Source organism: Mobula hypostoma, chromosome 4 (genome assembly GCF_963921235.1).
Source record: "Mobula hypostoma chromosome 4, sMobHyp1.1, whole genome shotgun sequence".
Taxonomy (NCBI): Eukaryota; Metazoa; Chordata; class Chondrichthyes; order Myliobatiformes; family Myliobatidae; genus Mobula; species Mobula hypostoma.
The window spans coordinates 6,749,691-6,767,883 of record NC_086100.1 but is presented as its reverse complement, the minus strand read 5'-3'; the positions used below and the strand labels follow the sequence as shown (position 1 = coordinate 6,767,883).

At 46.5% G+C, this 18,193-nt stretch overlaps 1 protein-coding gene across 3 annotated transcripts in view; it reads left to right on the top strand.

Moving 5' to 3' along the window:
- LOC134345106 (phospholipase D1-like) overlaps window positions 1-18,193 on the top strand; it is a 265,323-nt gene that overhangs the window by 126,233 nt on the left and 120,897 nt on the right. For all 3 annotated transcript variants that reach the window (XM_063045276.1, XM_063045277.1, XM_063045275.1), the window contains exons 8-9: window positions 2,248-2,340; window positions 6,958-7,110. In XM_063045276.1, the coding sequence (XP_062901346.1) occupies window positions 2,248-2,340; window positions 6,958-7,110 (246 nt within the window). The remainder of the gene's footprint in view (window positions 1-2,247; window positions 2,341-6,957; window positions 7,111-18,193) is intronic.

The following is an 18,193-nucleotide window of genomic DNA, read 5'->3' as shown; positions in this document are numbered from 1 at the left end:
ATCCAGAGGGTGAGGGAGGGGTTTGTTTACTGGACTAGTAATTTGTCATGGGGAGGGGTTTGCTAATTGTATTAGTAATTTGTCATGGGGGTGGGTTTGCTAACTGAACTAGTAATTTGTTGTGGGGAGGGGTTTGCTAATTGGACTAGTAATTTGTCGTGGGGGAGGGGTTTGCAAATTGGACTAGTAATTTGTCGTGGGGGAGGGGTTTGCAAATTGGACTAGTGATTTGTCGTGGGGAGGGGTTTGCAAATTGGACTAGTAATTTGTCGTGGGGGAGGGGTTTGCAAATTGGACTAGTGATTTGTCGTGGGGAGGGGTTTGCTTGCTGGATGAGTAATTTGTCGTAGGAAGGTTTTGGTTACTGGACGAGTAATTCGTCGTGGAAGAGGGGTTTGGTTACTGAGCGAGTAATTTGTCGTGGGGAGCATGGTTCTTCCCTTCCTTAACCTGATATGTTGTTTTGCAATCTTATATCTGTTTTCCATGCTGACCTCCTCCTGAAGCATGTTTGGGTGTTAAAACGCCAGCCCGGGTATGAGTCTGTATGTGAGTGTGCCTTTGGGTTTTTGTAAAACCCTATCTCACCCCCCAGTGCAACACAAAATGCTGAAGGAACTCAGCAGGCCAGACAACATCCATGGAAATGAATAAACAGTTGACATTTTGGGCCAAGACCTTTCTTCAGGACTAGAAAGGGAGGGGGAAGAGGCCAGAATAAGAAGGTGGGAGGGGGAATGAGGACAACTGGCTGATGATAGGTGAGACCAAGTGAGGGGGAAGATGGGCAGGTGGGGAGGGGCGTGAAGTAAAAAGCTGGGAGGTGAAAGGGCTGGAGAAGGAGAGTGGACCATGGGAGAAAGGGAAAAAGGAGGAGGTGATAGGCAGGTGAGGAGAAGAGAAGAGATAAAGGGCCAGAGTAGGAAATTGAAGAATAAGGAAGGGGAGGGGTGGGGGAAATTACCGGACGTTGGAGAAATCATTGTTCATAGCATCAGGTTGGAGGCTACCCAGACACAATATGAGGCATTGCTCCAATATCTACCAGTAATGGGATCTGCTTTCCTTCCCAGCTCCGGTATCTATGTGACTCCAAACCAGTGGGCTCCTATCTGAAATAATCTGGCCCAGGAGGAAAGTTAAAGCTCTCTGATGGGGTTGGGGGGGGGTGGGGGGGTTATTACTCAGAGGACACTGGGTTTGGGCAGCTGATGACCGAACTTGCTGGAGGGAGAGGAGAAATGGCAGAGGCAGTTCTGGGGGTGACCAGGATATGGGGACAGAGTTGGGGGGAGCGGAGGGAACCATGGGATATGGAGTATTAAAGCACAGCTCAGGCTCCCCAGCCCCAATGTTGTGCCAACCTTTCCCTCTGTTCTAAGATCAATCTAACTCTGCTAAACCCGTCTGTAAAAGGAGGAGGGATGTGCAAGGGGTGAGCAAACCCATCCTGTAGAAACCAGACCTACAGAAACACCAACTCGACCCGTCTGTGAAAGGAGGAGGGATATGCATGGGGTTAGTAACACCATCCTGTAAAAACCCAGACCTACAGAAACACCAACTCCACTCGTCTGTGAAAGGAGGAGGGATATGCATGGGGTTAGTAACGCCATCCTGTAAAAACCCAGACCTACAGAAACACTCATCACTGGGAGGGGAAGGAACTTCACCGAGAAGGTGGTTGAAGTTGTGTGGGAAAGCAGAAACCACAGGGCCAATCAACCTTCTATTGGCCCAGGACACAGGGCTCTGGTGAACTTTGGCTGGTGACCTTTGCTCCAGTAGGTGTCATTGGCTTAAGAAGATCAATCTAACCCTTCCCTCCCCCATTTTCCCATCATCCACGTGCCTATCTACGAGTTTCTTAAACGTCCCTAATGTATCTGCCTCTACCATCACCCTGGCACACCCACCACTGTGTAAAACAAAGTCTCTGACATCCCCTTATACTTTCCTCCAATCACCTTAAAATGATGCCCCTGGTTGGGGTGGGTTGAAAAGTCAGCACAACACCAGGGGCTAGGTTCTTCGAGAAGTCTGCGAAAGAGTCTGATGTAAGTGAGACTGAGGGTGTCTTTGAGTCTGGTGGTGATGGCTCTGTGGTTTGATTCTTTTTCCTGACAGGAGGGGACAGAGGAGAGAATGTCCAGGGGTGGAGAGGCCTACACTCTACTGTACCCTTCCACGTTCTGCGTGGCAACACCAGCCACAGAGAGAGGTTGATCAGAATTCCTCTTTTTGCAGGGAAGGTTTTGTGATGAAGCGTTCTGGGGGTCACAGAATCCCCGGCCTCAACTGTTGCGGGAGGAATCAGGTGTGTTACCGCTGGTCCAAGAGGTAGGTGAACGGACTTCTCTGTGTTTTATCCACTTTCAATCTATTCAATATACGTATATTTTAATTGACTGATTTATTTATTTATTATCATTTTATTTTGGTTTTTTTTCTTCTGTGTTATCTAATGCAGTGAACTGCTGCTGCTAAGTTAACAAATTTCACGTCACATGCCGGTGATAATAAACCCGATTCTGATTCTGAACTGGAAGTCTGTCTTCCCCAGGTTGTGTTGTGTAGGAACGATAATCGTGTTAGTGCGATCCCCAGCTGACGCTCTTGGCCACGGTCTCCCACTGCTTCATTAAACACCTCAGGCACATGATGTCACTGATTAACTAGACTGCCAGCTCAGACTCTTTCCTGAAGAACAGTTTATTTGTGCTCACGGAGAACAGCTTGGCTGCTGTCACCATGTCATGAAGGATCCCACCGACTCAGGACTGTCTGTCCCACTCCCATCAGGGAGGAGGCTACGTAGCATCCATACCAGGACCACCAGACTCAAAAACAGTTCCTTTCCCCAAGCAGTGAGGCTGATCAACACCTCCACCCACTAACCCACCCCTCCACACCCCCAACCACCACTACTTTATCATTTCCTGTCAGTCACCCTATGTACAGACACTCCTGTGTCTAACGTCACCTTATGGACATACAATCAATCTGTGTATATAAACTATCTTAAGTATTTATATTTATTGTGTTTTTTTCATTACTACTGTGTTCTGTATCTTATTGTGTTTGATTTTGTGCTGCATCAGATCTGGAGTAACAATTATTTCATTCTCCTTTATACGTGTGTACTGGAAATGACATTAAACTATCTCGAATCTAATGAAGAAATGCCATTTTTATATAACTCGAGGCCCTGAGTTATAGGGAAAGATTGAATAGGTTGGGACGTGAGTTCCTGGAATGTAGGAGAACGAGGGGAGATTTGATAGATGTGTACAAAATTATGAGGCATATAGATCGGGTAAATGCAAACAGGCTTTTTCCACTGAGGTTGGGTGAGATTAGAACTAGAAGTTGTGGGTTCAGGGTGAAAGGTGAAATATTTTAGGACAACATTAGGGGGAACTTCTTCACTCAGAGGGTGGTGAGAGTGCGCAATGAGCTGGCGGTGGAAGCGGTGGATGTGGGTTCCATTTCAACATTTTACAGAACTTTAGAAACGTGGATGGCAGAGTTGTGGGGGCTACGTCTGGGTGCAGGTTGATAGGACAAGACAGCATAATAGTTCAGCATGGACTAGATCGACTGAAAGGCCTGTTTCTGTGTTGTTGTGTTCTATGACTCTATGCAGAATTGACTAGCAGTTACGGATACTGAATGTGTGATAAACTGTGTATGTTTGAATTCCCTAGCTGCAAAGTCAGTCACCATTCACAGTACAGGTTGACAACCTACAAGCTGACAACCGATGGTACTTCGAAGTTAGTAAAGTAATTGGTGTGTGCTGTGCTCCCTTCCAAGCATCCAAATCTTGTCTCTGCATGCCAAATAGCTGCAATTCCCTGCTGTGCAAAGGGAAGCTATTCGTTTCAAAATCAGAATTAGAATCAGGTTTAATATCACGGCATACACTATGTCATGAAATTTATTGTTTTGTGGCAGCAGTACAGCGGAATACATAATAAAAATCTACAATTACAGTAAGAAATAGATATAAAAATTGAATAAGTAGAGCAAAAAGAGAGGGAAAAATAGTGAGGTGGTGTCCATGGGTTCATTGTCCATTCAGAAACCAGATGGCGGAGGGAACGAAGCTGTTCCTGAAATGCTGGGTGTGTGTCTTCAGGCTCCTGATGGTAGCAGTGGGAAGAGGGCATGTCCTGGGTGGTGGGTTTCCTTAATGATGGATGCTGCCTTTTTGAGTTATCGCCTTTTGAAGGTGTCCTCGATGCTGGGGAGGCTGGTGCCCGTGGCGGAGCTGGCTGAGTTTACAGCTTTCTGCAGCTTTCTCCGATCCTGTGCAGTGGCCCCTCCAGACCAGACGGTGATGAAACCTTTCCTGTCTGGACACTATTTTAACTCTTGCCTTGCCACAACTTCCACACATGCAAGGCTGAAACCCAGCCAGGGACGTAGAGCAAGTGACTTGAATCTTGTTCAAAGGGGCAGCCTCACAGAAACTTCCAGAAGCAGGACAGAACTGGAGGTAGGAGTAGGCCATTCGGCCCCTTCCACCTTCCCCTTCCCTTTCCCCCGTTCATCAAAGTCCATGCTGATCTTCCACACCGTCGGCTTACACTGAGCGGCCACTTTATTAGATACTTCCTGTTCCTAACAAAGTGGCCGTTTACAACTTTCTGCAGCTTTTTCTGATCCTGTGCAGTGGCCTCTCCAAAACAGACGGTGATGAAACCTTTCCTGGCTGGACATTATTTTAACTCTCGCCTTGCCACAACTACCACACATGCAAGGCTGAAACCCAGCCAGGGACGTAGAGCAATTGACTTGAATCTTGTTCAAAGGGGCAGCCTCACAGAAACTTCCAGAAGCAGGACAGAACTGGAGGTAGGAGTAGGCCATTCAGCCCCTTCCACCTTCCCCTCCCCGTTTGTCAAAGTCCATGCTGATCTTCCACAACATCGGCTTACACTGAGCGGCCACTTTATCAGGTACCTCCTGTTCCTAACAAAGTGGCCTCTGAGCATTATGTTTATGGTCTATGAACACAAGAGAGTCTACAGGTACCGGAAATCCACAGTAACACACGTTGGAGAGGAATAATCATCGATGTTCTGGGCCCTGAATGATGCATCCCGACCCAAAATGTTGAACGTTTATTCTTTTTCTTAGCTGTAGCCCATCTGCTTCAACATTTGACATGTTGTGCATCCAGCGATGTGGCCACCCGCAGTTATTTCAGTTACTGTCACCTTCCTGTCAGCTTAATCCTCTGACCTCTCGCATTAACGAGCTGTTTTCACCTGCAGAACTGCCACTCATTGGATGTTTTTTTGTTTTTCATACCATTCTCTGTGAACTCTAAAGATGTTGTGCATGAAAATCCCAGGAGGTCAGCAGTTTCTGAGATGCTCAAACTACCCCATCTGGCACCAGTGGTCAAAGTCACTTAAATCATATTTCTTTTCCATTTTAATATTTAGTCTGTCAACAACTGAACCTCTTGACCATGTCAGCATGCTTTTATGCATTGAGTTGTTGCCATATGATTGGCTGATTCGATATTTGCATTACCAAGCTGGTGTACACAACAAAGCGGCCACTGGGTGTACAGCCTCCATACGGGAAGACCCCACAACCCTTCCCAGACCAAGAATGGAATCAAAATTCCAAAAACGGTATTAAAGGAATAAATTACAGGTCTCAACTACAAAGGAAGGTGGTAGAGCTTCTCCATCTCATCAGTAAAAATTTCTGCCCCTTCCCTTCTAGTCCACATGAAAGGTCTTTGCCCGAATCGTCAGCTGTTTGTTCCTCTCCATAGATGCTGCCTGACTTACTGAGTTCCTCCAGCATTTTGTGTGGCTTGCTCATGATATCCACCTTTTGTAGAATCTCTTGTGTTGAAGTCCTTATTCTCAGACTCTAGTCTTAGATTCCATCGCCAGGGAGGACGTTCTCCTTGCATCAAGCCCTCTAAAAATTCAGTGAGGACTGTGAAGGCCAGGTCATTGGGTATATTTAAAGTGGAGTATGGTAGATTCTTGATTAGTCAGGGCATCAAAAATTGTGGGGAGACAGCAGGAGATTGGGGTTGAGAGGGGTAATAAATCAGCTTTGACCAAAATGGCCTAATCTATATTTTGCAAGTGTAACCCTTATCCTGTGAGAGAAAGAGTGTTGGGGGGAAGGGGTGGAATTCCTGAGCTTGGGAGCCTGGTGAACTGAAGAAGGAGATAAATTGAGGAGTGTTAGGGAGGAAGATCCAGAGCTCAGGGCCCAGGCAGCTGAATTCATTCCGTAAGACATGGGAGCAGAATCAGGCCATTTGGCCCATTGAGTCTGTTCCACCATTCCAACATTGAGTTTGATGACTCTGGGGCCTCTACGTACTGGAGTTCAGATGCATGAGTGGGGAATCTCTTTACAGCCTATTGAATATTGAAAGGCCTGGATAGAGTGGATGTGAGGAGGATATTGTCTATAGTGGGTGACGCACAGGTTGATAGTTTCTTCATTAGTCAGTGTGCCAAAGGTTATGGGGAGAAGGGAGGGGAATGAGGTTGAAAGGAAATGTTTTATTGATTTTATTTTAGAGATACAGCATGATGACAGGCCCTTCCAATCGAACAAGACCAGGCCACCCAATTAGCCAACTAGTCGTGGACTGTGGGAGGAAATCAGAGCACCTGGGAGAAACCCATGCGGTCATGAGGAGAACCTACAAACTTCTAATGAACGGCAGCGGGAATAAATAATAAATATAAATAAATCTGCCATGATGGAGTGGCAGAGCAGACTCGCTGGGCAGGCTGGCCTAATTCTGCTCCTGTGACTTGTGGTCTTATGGATGGATCTGAAAACAACTTTTCAGTCATGGAGGTGGAAGTCCCGGAGGTGAAGGGTAAAGGGACCAAGGTGAGGGAGCGAACGAACACCACTGTTGTTTGGAAGTCCACTGTGAGTGATCTCCTTTGCCCGCAGGTGGCTGGCGGTGAAGGATTCCTTCGTTCTCTACATGAGACCGGATTCGGGAGCTGTCACCTTCGTTCTGCTCGTGGACAAAGAGTTTAGCATCAAGCTGGGCATCAAGGAAACGGAGACAAAGTATGGCATCAGAATCGAGAACCTTTCCAGGTGGGTGCTGCACCCTACCCCTCCTTCAATCTCAATTTCCAGGCTCCAGTGTGACTTTGCTTCCCGCACCAGACACTTATTCACAGTGCTGATGGCACAGTGAGAGGCTTTTCAGCCCAACCAGTGCTGCTATCCAGATCCACCTCTGTCTTCATCGCCTAACCACCAGCATGACCAGCTTTTCACTTCTCCCTTATCTGTTAACAAGTTAGAACAAATTAGAACCTTACCAATACCTCTACAGTACTACAAAACTGTGTACTAGTTATCAACAGGAATTCTTTTGATTGGCTGTAAATGAACAAAATTAGCTCATACACCGAGTACAGTTGATGGACTGCCTTTTAGATCACATCCTCAAAATCTTCATTTTCATTGTAACATTTAAGATGATAGATGATACCTTCAAATTTTTCATAATTCCTAACATATTAAAGAAATGAAATGATTTCATTTTCACTCCTGGCTGTCTCTGGCATTTCCAAGCCTGAACGTTTGAAACCGCTGTCAGCAAAGCTGTTCCGAATTGCTTTACTGCTTATTTTTCGCCAACTATCAGCTTTTTGCACACACACACACACACACACACACACACACAACGAACGCTATTTAAAAACTGATCACTCAAAGCATGGTGTGGTGTTTAACAGGCACGCAAGTGCACGCGACTGACACTAGTTAGAAACTGTTCGGCAACAATCTGTGTCCCAGTCAAGCAGCAGAGTGTCCCAAATAAACCAAAGGAATCCCATCAATTTAGTTTTTGTTCTTTAGAAGTATTCCCAAGTAAATGACTAACCCAATTAACGGGAATTGGCAGTAGTGGATGTGTAGCTGAAGAATTGCATCTTTAGAAAGAGGTGACATCGGGCCAGGGGATGTTGAATCTTTGTGGGTGGAGTTAAGAAATGGTAAGAGTCAAAAGACCATTATGGGAATCATATATATGCCTCCCAATAGTAGCCAAGATGTGGGGTCGAGATTGGAAAGGGCATGTAATAAGGGTTATGTCACAATTGTAACTGGGGACTTGCAGCGGGTGGTGAGGGTAGCAGAGCGGGTTATTGGCACAACATTACCCTCCCTCAGAGACATTTATACTGGCAGACTTCAAAAGAAGGCTGCTTGTATTTCAAAGGATCCCACTGATCCTGGACATCACCTGTTTTCCCCTCTACCTTCTGGGAAGAGATACAGAGCATTAAGGACGAAAACAAAGAGGCTCCTTAACAGCTTCTACCCACAAGCAGTGAAATGTATAACACCCCCTTCCCTTCTCCTGCCCCCCTCCTAAGACAGCGGCAGCTAAATGCAATCACACTTTCAGGAATGGCAGGTGTGCAATAGTCCTACCCCCCCCCCCATCCATATATTATTAATTTTGGACTGCACCCCTGAGGTTTTAGAGTTTATTTTATGTATATATTCTTTGTCATGCTGCAAAATGTTGAGCTGCTAAACTGTGTTTCATTGCTCCACAACAATGACAATAAAGATATTCTTCTTCTTAATATGCAAAGGGATTGGGAAAATCAGGTTGGTGTCGGATCACAAGGGAGGGAATTTGTTGAATGCCTGTCAGATGGCTTTTTAGAGCAGCTTGTGTTTGAGCCTACTCGGGGAAAGGCTATCTTAGATTGGGTGTTGTGTGATAACCCAGATCTTATAAGAGAGCTTAATGTAAAGGAACCCATAGGAGACAGTGATTATAATGAGATAGAATTCATACTGCGATCTGAGAGGGAAAAAACTTAAGTCATATGTATCAGTATCACAACAGAATAAAGGGAATTACAGAGGCTTGAGGGAGGAGCTTGCCCAGGTGGATTGGAGGAGGATATTGGTGGGGATGGCAGCAGAGCAGAGATGGCTGAAGTTTCTGGAAATAGTTCACAATGTGCAGGATGGATATGCCCATAGAGGAAGAAGTTCAAAATGGCAGAGATAGGCAATTGTGTTTGACAAGGGAAGTTGAAGACTATATAAAAACCAAGAAAAGGGCATATAAGATAGCAAAAGTGTTTGAGAAGTTGAATGATTAGGAAGATTTTCAAATCCAACAAAAGGCAACTAAAAAGCTATAAGAAGGGAAAAGATTAAATATGAGGGCAATAATATAAAGCAGGATAATAAAATATTTTTTTAGCATAAAAGGGAGATCAGTGTTGATATTAAACCACTAGAAAATGATGCTACTGAGGAAGTAATGGGGGACAAAGAAAAGGTAGATGAACATAATGGGTACTTTGCTGTGGGAGACACCAGCTGTATGCCAGAGGTCCGTGAGTATCAGGGAGCAGGAGTGAGTGCCATTGCAATTACAAAGGAAAAAGTGCGAGACAAACTGAAAGGTCTTAAGGTGGATAAGTCACCTGGGCCAGATGGACTACACCCCAGAGTCCTGAGAGAGGTTGCGAAAGAGATAATGGATGCATTGGTCATGATCTTTCAAGAATCACTTGATTCTGGCATGGTCCCGGAGGCCTGGAAGATTGCAAATGTCACTCCGCTCTTTAAGCAGGGAGGAAGGCAAAAGAAAGGAAATTATAGGCCAGTTAGCCTAACAACCTCGGTGGCTGGGAAAGTGTTGGAGTCTGTTATTAAGGATGAAATTTTGGGGTAGCTGGAGACTAATGATAAAATAAGTCTAGGACAACATGGTTTCTGTAAAGGGAAATCTTGCCTGACAAATCTGCTGGAATTCTTCAAGGAAGTAACCAGCAGGATGAACAAAGGAGAGGCAATGGATGCCATTTACTTTGATTTTCAGAAGTTGCATAGAGGAATGGCTAACTGGCAGAGAGCGCTGTGAGTTGAAATAAAAGGGGCTTTTTCTGTTTGGCTGCCAGTGACTAGTGGTATTCCTCAGGGGTCAGGAGATAATGCTGAGGCTTTATGAGACACTAGTCAGGCCACACTTAGAGTATTGTCAGCAGTTTTGGGCTCCATATCTCAGGAAGGATGTGTTGTCATTGGAGAGAGTCCAGAGGAGGTTCACAAGGATGATTTTGGGAAAGAAGGGGTTAACATATGTAAAGCATTTGGCAGCTTTGGGCCTGTACTCATTGGAGTTTAGAAGAAACTTACCAAATGTTGAAAAGACTAGATCAGGTGAATGTGGAGAGGATGTTTCCTATGGTGGGGGTACCCAGAACTAGAGGGCACAGCCTCAAAATTGAGGGGCGACCCTTTAGAACAGAAGTAAGGAGGAATATTTTAGCCAGAGAGTAGTAAATCTGTGGAATGCTCTGCCACAGACTGCGGTGGAGGCCAAGTCCATGCATATATTTAAGGTGGAAGTTAATCATCTCCTGATCAGTCAGGGCATCAGGGGATGTGGCGAGAAGGCAGGTGTATGGGGTTGAGTGGGATCTGGGATCAGCCATGATGGATTGGCAGTGCAGACCTGATGGGCTGAATGGCCTAATTTTGCTCCTATGTCTTATGGTCTTAAAAATCCTCTGTATATTATAAATTGCAATAAGAATATATATTTAAAAAAGTGAAAAAATATTGAGGTAGTGTTCATGGACCATTCAGGAATCTAATGGTGGAGAGGAGGAAGCACTGAGTGTACAGCTTTGCTCCTGGACTTCCGTCCCAAAGGTCATCATGAAAAGAAGGCAGGTCCTGGGTGATGGGGTCCTTAATGATAGTTGCTGCCTTTCTGACACATCATTTTGTTGTAAATGCCCTTGATGGAGATGAGGGTTGTGCCCGTGATTGAGCTGGGTAAGTCTACATCCTGCTACAGCTTTTCCTGATCCTGTGCAGTGGCCCCTCCGTACCAGACGGTGATGTTAGAATGATCTCTGGGGTGCATTTGTAGAAATTTATCAGAGTCATTGGTGACGTACCAATTCTCCTCAAATTCCTAACGAGGAGCTCAATCTGCCTTCTTCGTGATTGCATTGATGTGTTCGGCCCAGAACGACCGAGATAACTATGTCCAGGTATTACTGGTGCTTCTCTGGGCGTTATGTGGCAGAGGATCTAGTGTGTTAGACTAACATGAATCAGTTGGGACAGGATTAATGCATTGTCACTATTCACCTCCACCGTGGGACTGAGGTCTGTGTTCTCGCTGCTCCCTGGGGGGAGGAATTTTCCGCACTGGCACTGATTACCTTTGGTTCTGTTCTTCCCCGCTAGTAGAAACGTTCTCTCTTCATCCACTCCGTCAAAGTCTTCATGGGGAATCTTCAGAGAGGGTGCAGAGGATGCTGGCTGGATTAGAAAGTGTCCTATGAAGATAGATTGAGCAAGCTGTGGCTTTTCTCTAGGGAGCGTATGAGGCTGAGAGGTGACTTCATAGAGGTGTACAAGATGAGAAGAGGCATTGTTTAAGTGGACAGCCAGGGACCTTTTCCTAGGGCAGAAATGGGTAATACAAGGGGGCATAATTTTAAGGTGTTTGGAGGGAAGTTTCGGGGGAAGTCAGAGTTATCATTTTTGCACAGAGAGCAGTGGGTGTGTGGAACAGGGTGGTGGTAGAGGTAGGCATTTTAGGGGCATTTCAGAGATTTTTAGATGGGCACATTGATGATAAAAATGGAGGGTTATGTGGGAGGGAAGGGTTGGTTAAAAGGTTGACACACCTCATGGTTTGAACATAGAACATTACCATGTTGTAGAACCCTTCACGATCTGCACTAGATCACCTCTCAGCCTTGTAGATTAGTCATAGTCAGAGCACCGCAACACAGTACAGGTCCTTCAGCCCGTTTAATCCATGCTGAACTATTCATCTGGCTGGTCCCCATCGACCCGCACCCAGAGCTGAGCTCTCCCTGCCTCTCCTGTTCATGTACCGATTGAAATCTGTGTTCTCAGAAGAAGGGAGACCTGGTCTGTTCCAACAAGGAAGTTTTCCTGCTCGTGGTCTTCTGCTTCTCTGCATGTTTCCCAGAATTTCCACATCCTGTTCACAGAGACTCAGCTTAATGCCGCAAGTGTGGTCAAACCAAGTTTAATATTATTTCCTCACATTGTTGCTGTTCCTCTGGTGTGCAGTTTGCCTCCTTTGTGACCTTGGTAACCTGCGGTGCCCACTCCAGGCTGACACTGTTAATACACGACCTAGGGGCTCACCAACTGCAGGAGGCACCGCCCAGAGACCCCCAATTTAATCCCAGCCTAATCACAGGACAATTTACAATGACCAATTAACCAACTAACCAATACGTCATGGGCTGTGAGAGTAAACCATAGCACCCGGACAGACCCCACGGGGGGGATGTATAGACTCCTTGCAGAAGATGTCGGAATTGAACTCGGAGCTCTGATGCCCCTAACTGTATTACCGTCGCGCTGACCGCATTGCTACCGTCGCGCGTGAACGCTGAGGCACAGGTAGGATGGCACCGTAGTGTAGTGGTTAGCCTATTGCCTTGCAGTGCCAGGGGCCCGCGTTCAGTTCCTGTCGCTGCCTGTCAGGAGTTGGTATGTTCTTCCTCTGACCGCGTGGGTTTCCTCCGGGTGCTCTGGTTTCCTCCCACAGTCCAAAGATGTACAGGTTAGTCGGTTAATTTTTCACACAGCTATGATTGGGCAGCCCAGGCTCGTTAGGCCGAAAGAGCCTGTTACCATACTGTATCTCTAGATTAAAGAGGAAACATTCCATACTCTCTCTAACTAGATGCTAAATATTCCAGCACTCCGGAGGAGCACGTGAGCTCCCCCAGTGATTGGTGTTAGCTGACGGGCATATGTTGGTTAGGAAGCCGGGTGAAGTCATGCCTTGGCACTTAAAAGACATGGGAAGTGGGATGTCAGGGTGGAGATGGGTCTCTACCAAAGGAAGTGTAAGGCGCTCCTTCCCTCTGCTAGACTGCAGGTCCCCTTGGGCAAGGTGTAGCACCTGCTTAGCCCTCCTGGATAGGGTCACGTGAAGCCATGCGAGCAGGTGCTGGTTTGTCCTATGAGCATATAACACCCGCTTGTCTTATCTCGTGTGAACTGCTTTATGAGAAAATCACATTACATAGTACTACACTAGGTGTTAGCAGGCCATCAGAAGCTCTAGCTATCAGAAGGAGGCAGTGAATAGAAAACACACACTTCTGGAGGTAAGTTTTGTTTATAAAAAATAGCAGTATATACAAAATATTTTCATGAGTAAGAACAATTCAAAATTCCAACATTCTGTTTTGGGTTCCAAATCTCAGATATCAACAAAATACAAATTCCTTTTGAGTTTGAATTAATGAGATTCATTAGAATAACCTTTATTACTCTAATTTCTCTAACTAATTAGATCTAGTGCTATTCCCAATTTAAAGGTTTACAGATTAACATTTGCCTTTCTATTTATCCCTAGTTAGTTAGGGAACTAATTGAATTCCTATTTTTACGTATTGTGGCTAACTTCCGTTCAATTCAGGTCATTAGGTCTACAAATTCAAATCACAACTTTTAAACGAAGTAAATCTCATTCAGTCACTTATCAAAGTCTTTGCAATAATAATCGGTTATTCCAGAAAATCAAATTCAGATCCTTCAAATGAGAAATAAAATTATACATCCAACTGTATTAAACCCTCTCCATCTGGAAACGTTTTGTTCTCGTGCTGGCTCTTCGATGTTGGGTGGCTCACCACCTTGTTTCTAGATTCATTGGATGAAATAGTGGGTCATCCACGAAAGGTTGATTCACAAAACACAGCAAGCTATTAGAAACTAACTAAAGATAAAAACTATTAAATGTGGAATTAATAGTTAGTTTCTCCACCCTACTTATCGGAAATCCTCAGGGTGAAACAAAACAACAACCTGACCAAGTCCCTGGGTATGTTTTAACAGAACTAATTCCCGATTAACAGGAGAGATCTTGGACACCACTCTCTGCCGACATCGTCTTACTGTAGCTGATGTCATTATAGCCGTAGCTTCAATAAATCTATTTTTCGATATCGTCTCTCCTCCAGGGGTTTCACCCTGAGGATTTCTGATAAGTAGGTTGGAGAAACTAACTACTAATTCTACTTTTAATAGTGTTTATCTTAATTAGTTTAAAGCATTTCAGACCCTTGTCCATGCCTAGTCGGCCATGCCTTGTTCTCACATAGCTTTTTTTTCCAAGTTCTCTTTGGTTTAAATTCAGTAAACCTCATCTTCATCGTTCCACAGGTGGAGCTTTGTAACTTGACGTATTTGGGTTTTTTTAACCTGGGTTGCAAGCAACTGGTGCATATCACAAGTCCTAGTTATGTCATATGATACGATACATAACGATCAAACAATATTGATACAGCTCAGAAACTGAAACTTCATCCAACTAAATGGATGGTAAAGATACAAAAAGATACTCTTCGACAGTCATAGCATGATAGAACATTACAAAACAGAAGCAGGCCCTTCGGCCCATCTAATCCATGGCCCTCCATAACCCTCCCATCCGCATACCTATCCAAATGTATCTTAAGCGTTGAAATCGAGCTCGCATGCACCACTTGTGCTGGCAGCTTGCTCTCACCACCCTCTGAGTGAAGAAGTTTCCCCTCATGCTCCCCTTAAAGATTTCATTTTTCACCATTAACCCATGACCTTTAGTTGTAGTCTCACCCAACCTCAGTGGAAAACACCAGCTTGCATTTACCCTATCTTTTCTCCTTACCTTGTATAGTAAGATGGACCTTTGACCTCACAAGTGTGGTCACGTGGCCAAGTGGTTAAGGCATTGGACTAGCTACCTGAAGGTCGTGAGTTCGAGCCCCAGCCGAGGCAACGTGTTGTGTCCTTGAGCAAGGCACTTAACCACACATTGCTCTGCGACGACACTGGTGCCAAGCTGTATGGGTCCTAATGCCCTTCCCTTGTACAACATTGGTGTCATGGAGAGGGGAGACTTGCAGCATGGGCAACTGCTGGTCTTCCATACAACCTTGCCCAGGTCTGCGCCCTGGAGAGTGAAGACTTTCCAGGCGCAGATCCATGGTCTCGCAAGACTAATGGATGACCTCACAATCTATCTCATTGTGATCTTTCTCCTTACTGCCTGCCTGCACTGCACTCTGTCTGCAGCTGTTACACTTTATTCTACTTTCTGTTATTGTTTTACCTTGTTTTACCTCCGCGCACTGTGTCATGATCTGATCTATATGAACTGCGTACAAGGCGAGCTTTTCACTGTGTCTCAGTACACGTGACAATAATACAGTAATTCAAATTCCAACCAGAATGATATGGGACAAAACCAGATAAATAGGATTTGTTCAGATGAACATCTTGGCTGGCAAGTAGGATTTAGGCTGGACGGCCTATTTCTGAAACACAGATACGGAAGATCCAGAGCAACACACACACACACAATGCTGGAGGGACTCAGCAGGTCAGGCAGCATCTGTGGAGCCCACAGCCTCATCGTGACTGCCACCCTCAGGCTGGAGGAGCAACATCTCGTATCCTGCCTCCAACCTGATGGCATGAGCATCAATTATCCAACCCAGTAATTTTTCATCCATCCCCTTCCCCCTTTTTCCATTGGTTCCCCTCTTATCACAACCTCAGAACAGATGAACATCCATTCAGAGTGGAGATGAGGAGGAATTTGTTGCCACAGGTGGCTGTGTGGGCCAAGTCATTGGGTGTACTTAGAGCAGACCTTGATGGGTCTGTGATTAAAAAAGTATGAAGTATTACAGAGAGAAGGCAGGAAATTGGGACTGAGAAGAATATGGATCAGCCATAATGAAATAAAACGGACTCGATGGGCCAAATGGCCAAATCCTGCTCTTGTATCTTGTAGTCTTTTGGTTTTACCTCTTCTCTTCTCACCTGCCTAACAGGGGCCTCTTGTCCTTCCCTTTCCCTTGTGGCCTACTCTCCTATCAGATTGCACCTTCTGCCCTGTGCCCTTTTCACCTTTCACCTCCCAGCTTCTCACTTCATTCCCCTCCCCCACTCAACTGGTCTCACCTACCATCTTCCAGCGTGTCCTCCTCTACACCTGATTCTGGCTTCTTCCCTGTTCCTTTCCAGTTCTGATGAAGGTCTCGGCCTGAAACATCGATTGTTTATTCCTCTCCATAGATGTTGCCCGGCCTGTTGAGTTTCTCCAGCATTTTGTTTGTGTCAGTTCTGTTCTGCGTGACTCTGACTCGATGAGCTCTCCTCCTAGACTTGCTGCTTGACGGCGGCAGTGAGTCCTGTGCATTTGAACATCGCAGACTGCCTGGCAAGCTCCTGTTGAGTTATGAAGAAGCGGTGGTCATTACTGAGATAGGCCTGTGTACGTGTTTACCATGTGAGACAGATTAGGGAGAATCCGAACAATCTTTAACCTCTGTTATTTACTTGCCAAGGAATTAGACAGATGGTGAGGTAGCAGCAATATATTTACCGGAAGAGACATCTCTATTGTAACTGAGCCTGGAAATGTTAATATCCGAGGACTATTTAATTCTGACGATAGGTTACCAGGGAATCATTGGTAAACAGGAAGTAATGATCAGACAGTAATGACACTCTTGCTGAGGTAATCTATGAAAAGTTAATAGTTAATGTTGAGTTTCAAGGCGCAATCATCAGCAGTGGTATTCAATAAACCTGCCCCCCCCCCCACTGCTGGAGGAGTGGTACTGAGGGAGGAGTGGTACCGAGGGAGCTTCCAGTGTGAGAGGAGTGATACTGAGGGAGCCTCCAGTGTGGGAGGAGTGGTACCGGGGAGACCCCAGTGCGGGAGGGTCGCACGGTGGGTGGGTCTTTGTGTGGGTGGGTCACATTGCGGGAGGGTCTTTGTGTGAGTGTGTGACACTGTGGGAGGGTCTTTGTGTGGGTGGGTCACACTGTGGGAGGGTCTTTGTGTGAGTGTGTGACACTGTGGGAGGGTCTTTGTGTGGGTGGGTCACATTGCGGGAGGGTCTTTGTGTGGGTGTGTGACACTGTGGGAGGGTCTTTGTGTGGGTGGGTCACACTGTGGGAGGGTCTTTGTGTGGGAGAGTCACACTGTCAGGGGTCTTTGTGTGGGTGTGTGACACTGTGGGAGGGTCTTTGTGTGGGTGGGTCACACTGTGGGAGGGTCTTTGTGTGGGTGTGTGACACTGTGGGAGGGTCTTTGTGTGGGTGGGTCACATTGCGGGAGGGTCTTTGTGTGAGTGTGTGACACTGTGGGAGGGTCTTTGTGTGGGTGGGTCACATTGCGGGAGGGTCTTTGTGTGGGTGTGTGACACTGTGGGAGGGTCTTTGTGTGGGTGGGTCACACTGTGGGAGGGTCTTTGTGTGGGAGAGTCACACTGTCAGGGGTCTTTGTGTGGGTGTGTGACACTGTGGGAGGGTCTTTGTGTGGGTGGGTCACACTGTGGGAGGGTCTTTCTGTGGGTGTGTGACACTGTGGGAGGGTCTTTGTGTGGGTGGGTCACACTGTGAGTGGGTCTTTGTGTGGGTGGGTCACACTGTGGGAGGGTCTTTGTGTGGGTGGGTCACACTGTGGGAGGGTCTTTGTGTGGGTGTGTGACACTGTGGGAGGGCCTTCGTGTGAGAGGGTCACACTGTGGGAGGGGTCTTTGTGTGGGTGGGTCACACTGTGGGTGGGTCACACTGTGGGAGGGTCTTTGTGTGGGTGTGTGACACTGTGGGAGGGTCTTTGTGTGGGTGGGTCACACTGTGGGAGGGTCTTTGTGTAGGTGTGTGACACTGTGGGAGGGGTATTTGTGTGGGTGGGTCACACTGTGGAGGGTCTTTGTGTGGGTGGGTCACACTGTGGGAGGGTCACACTGCAGGAGGGTCACACTGTGGGAGGGGTCTTTGTGTGGGAGGGTGACACTGCAGGAGGGTCACACTGTGGGAGGGGTCTTTGTGTGGGTGGGTCACACTGTGGGAGGGTCTCACAGTGGGTGGGTCTTTGTGTGGGTGGGTCACACTGCGGGAGGGTCTTTGTGTGAGTGTGTGACACTGTGGGAGTAGTCTTTGTGTGGGTGGGTCACACTGTGGGAGGGTCACACTGTGGGTGTGTCTCACTGTGGGAGGGGTATTTGTGTGGGTGGGTCACACTGTGGGAGTGGTCTTTGTGTGGGAGGGTCACACTGTGGGAGGGTTTTTTGTGTGGGTGTGTCTCACTGTGGGAGGGTCTTTGTGTGGGTGGGTC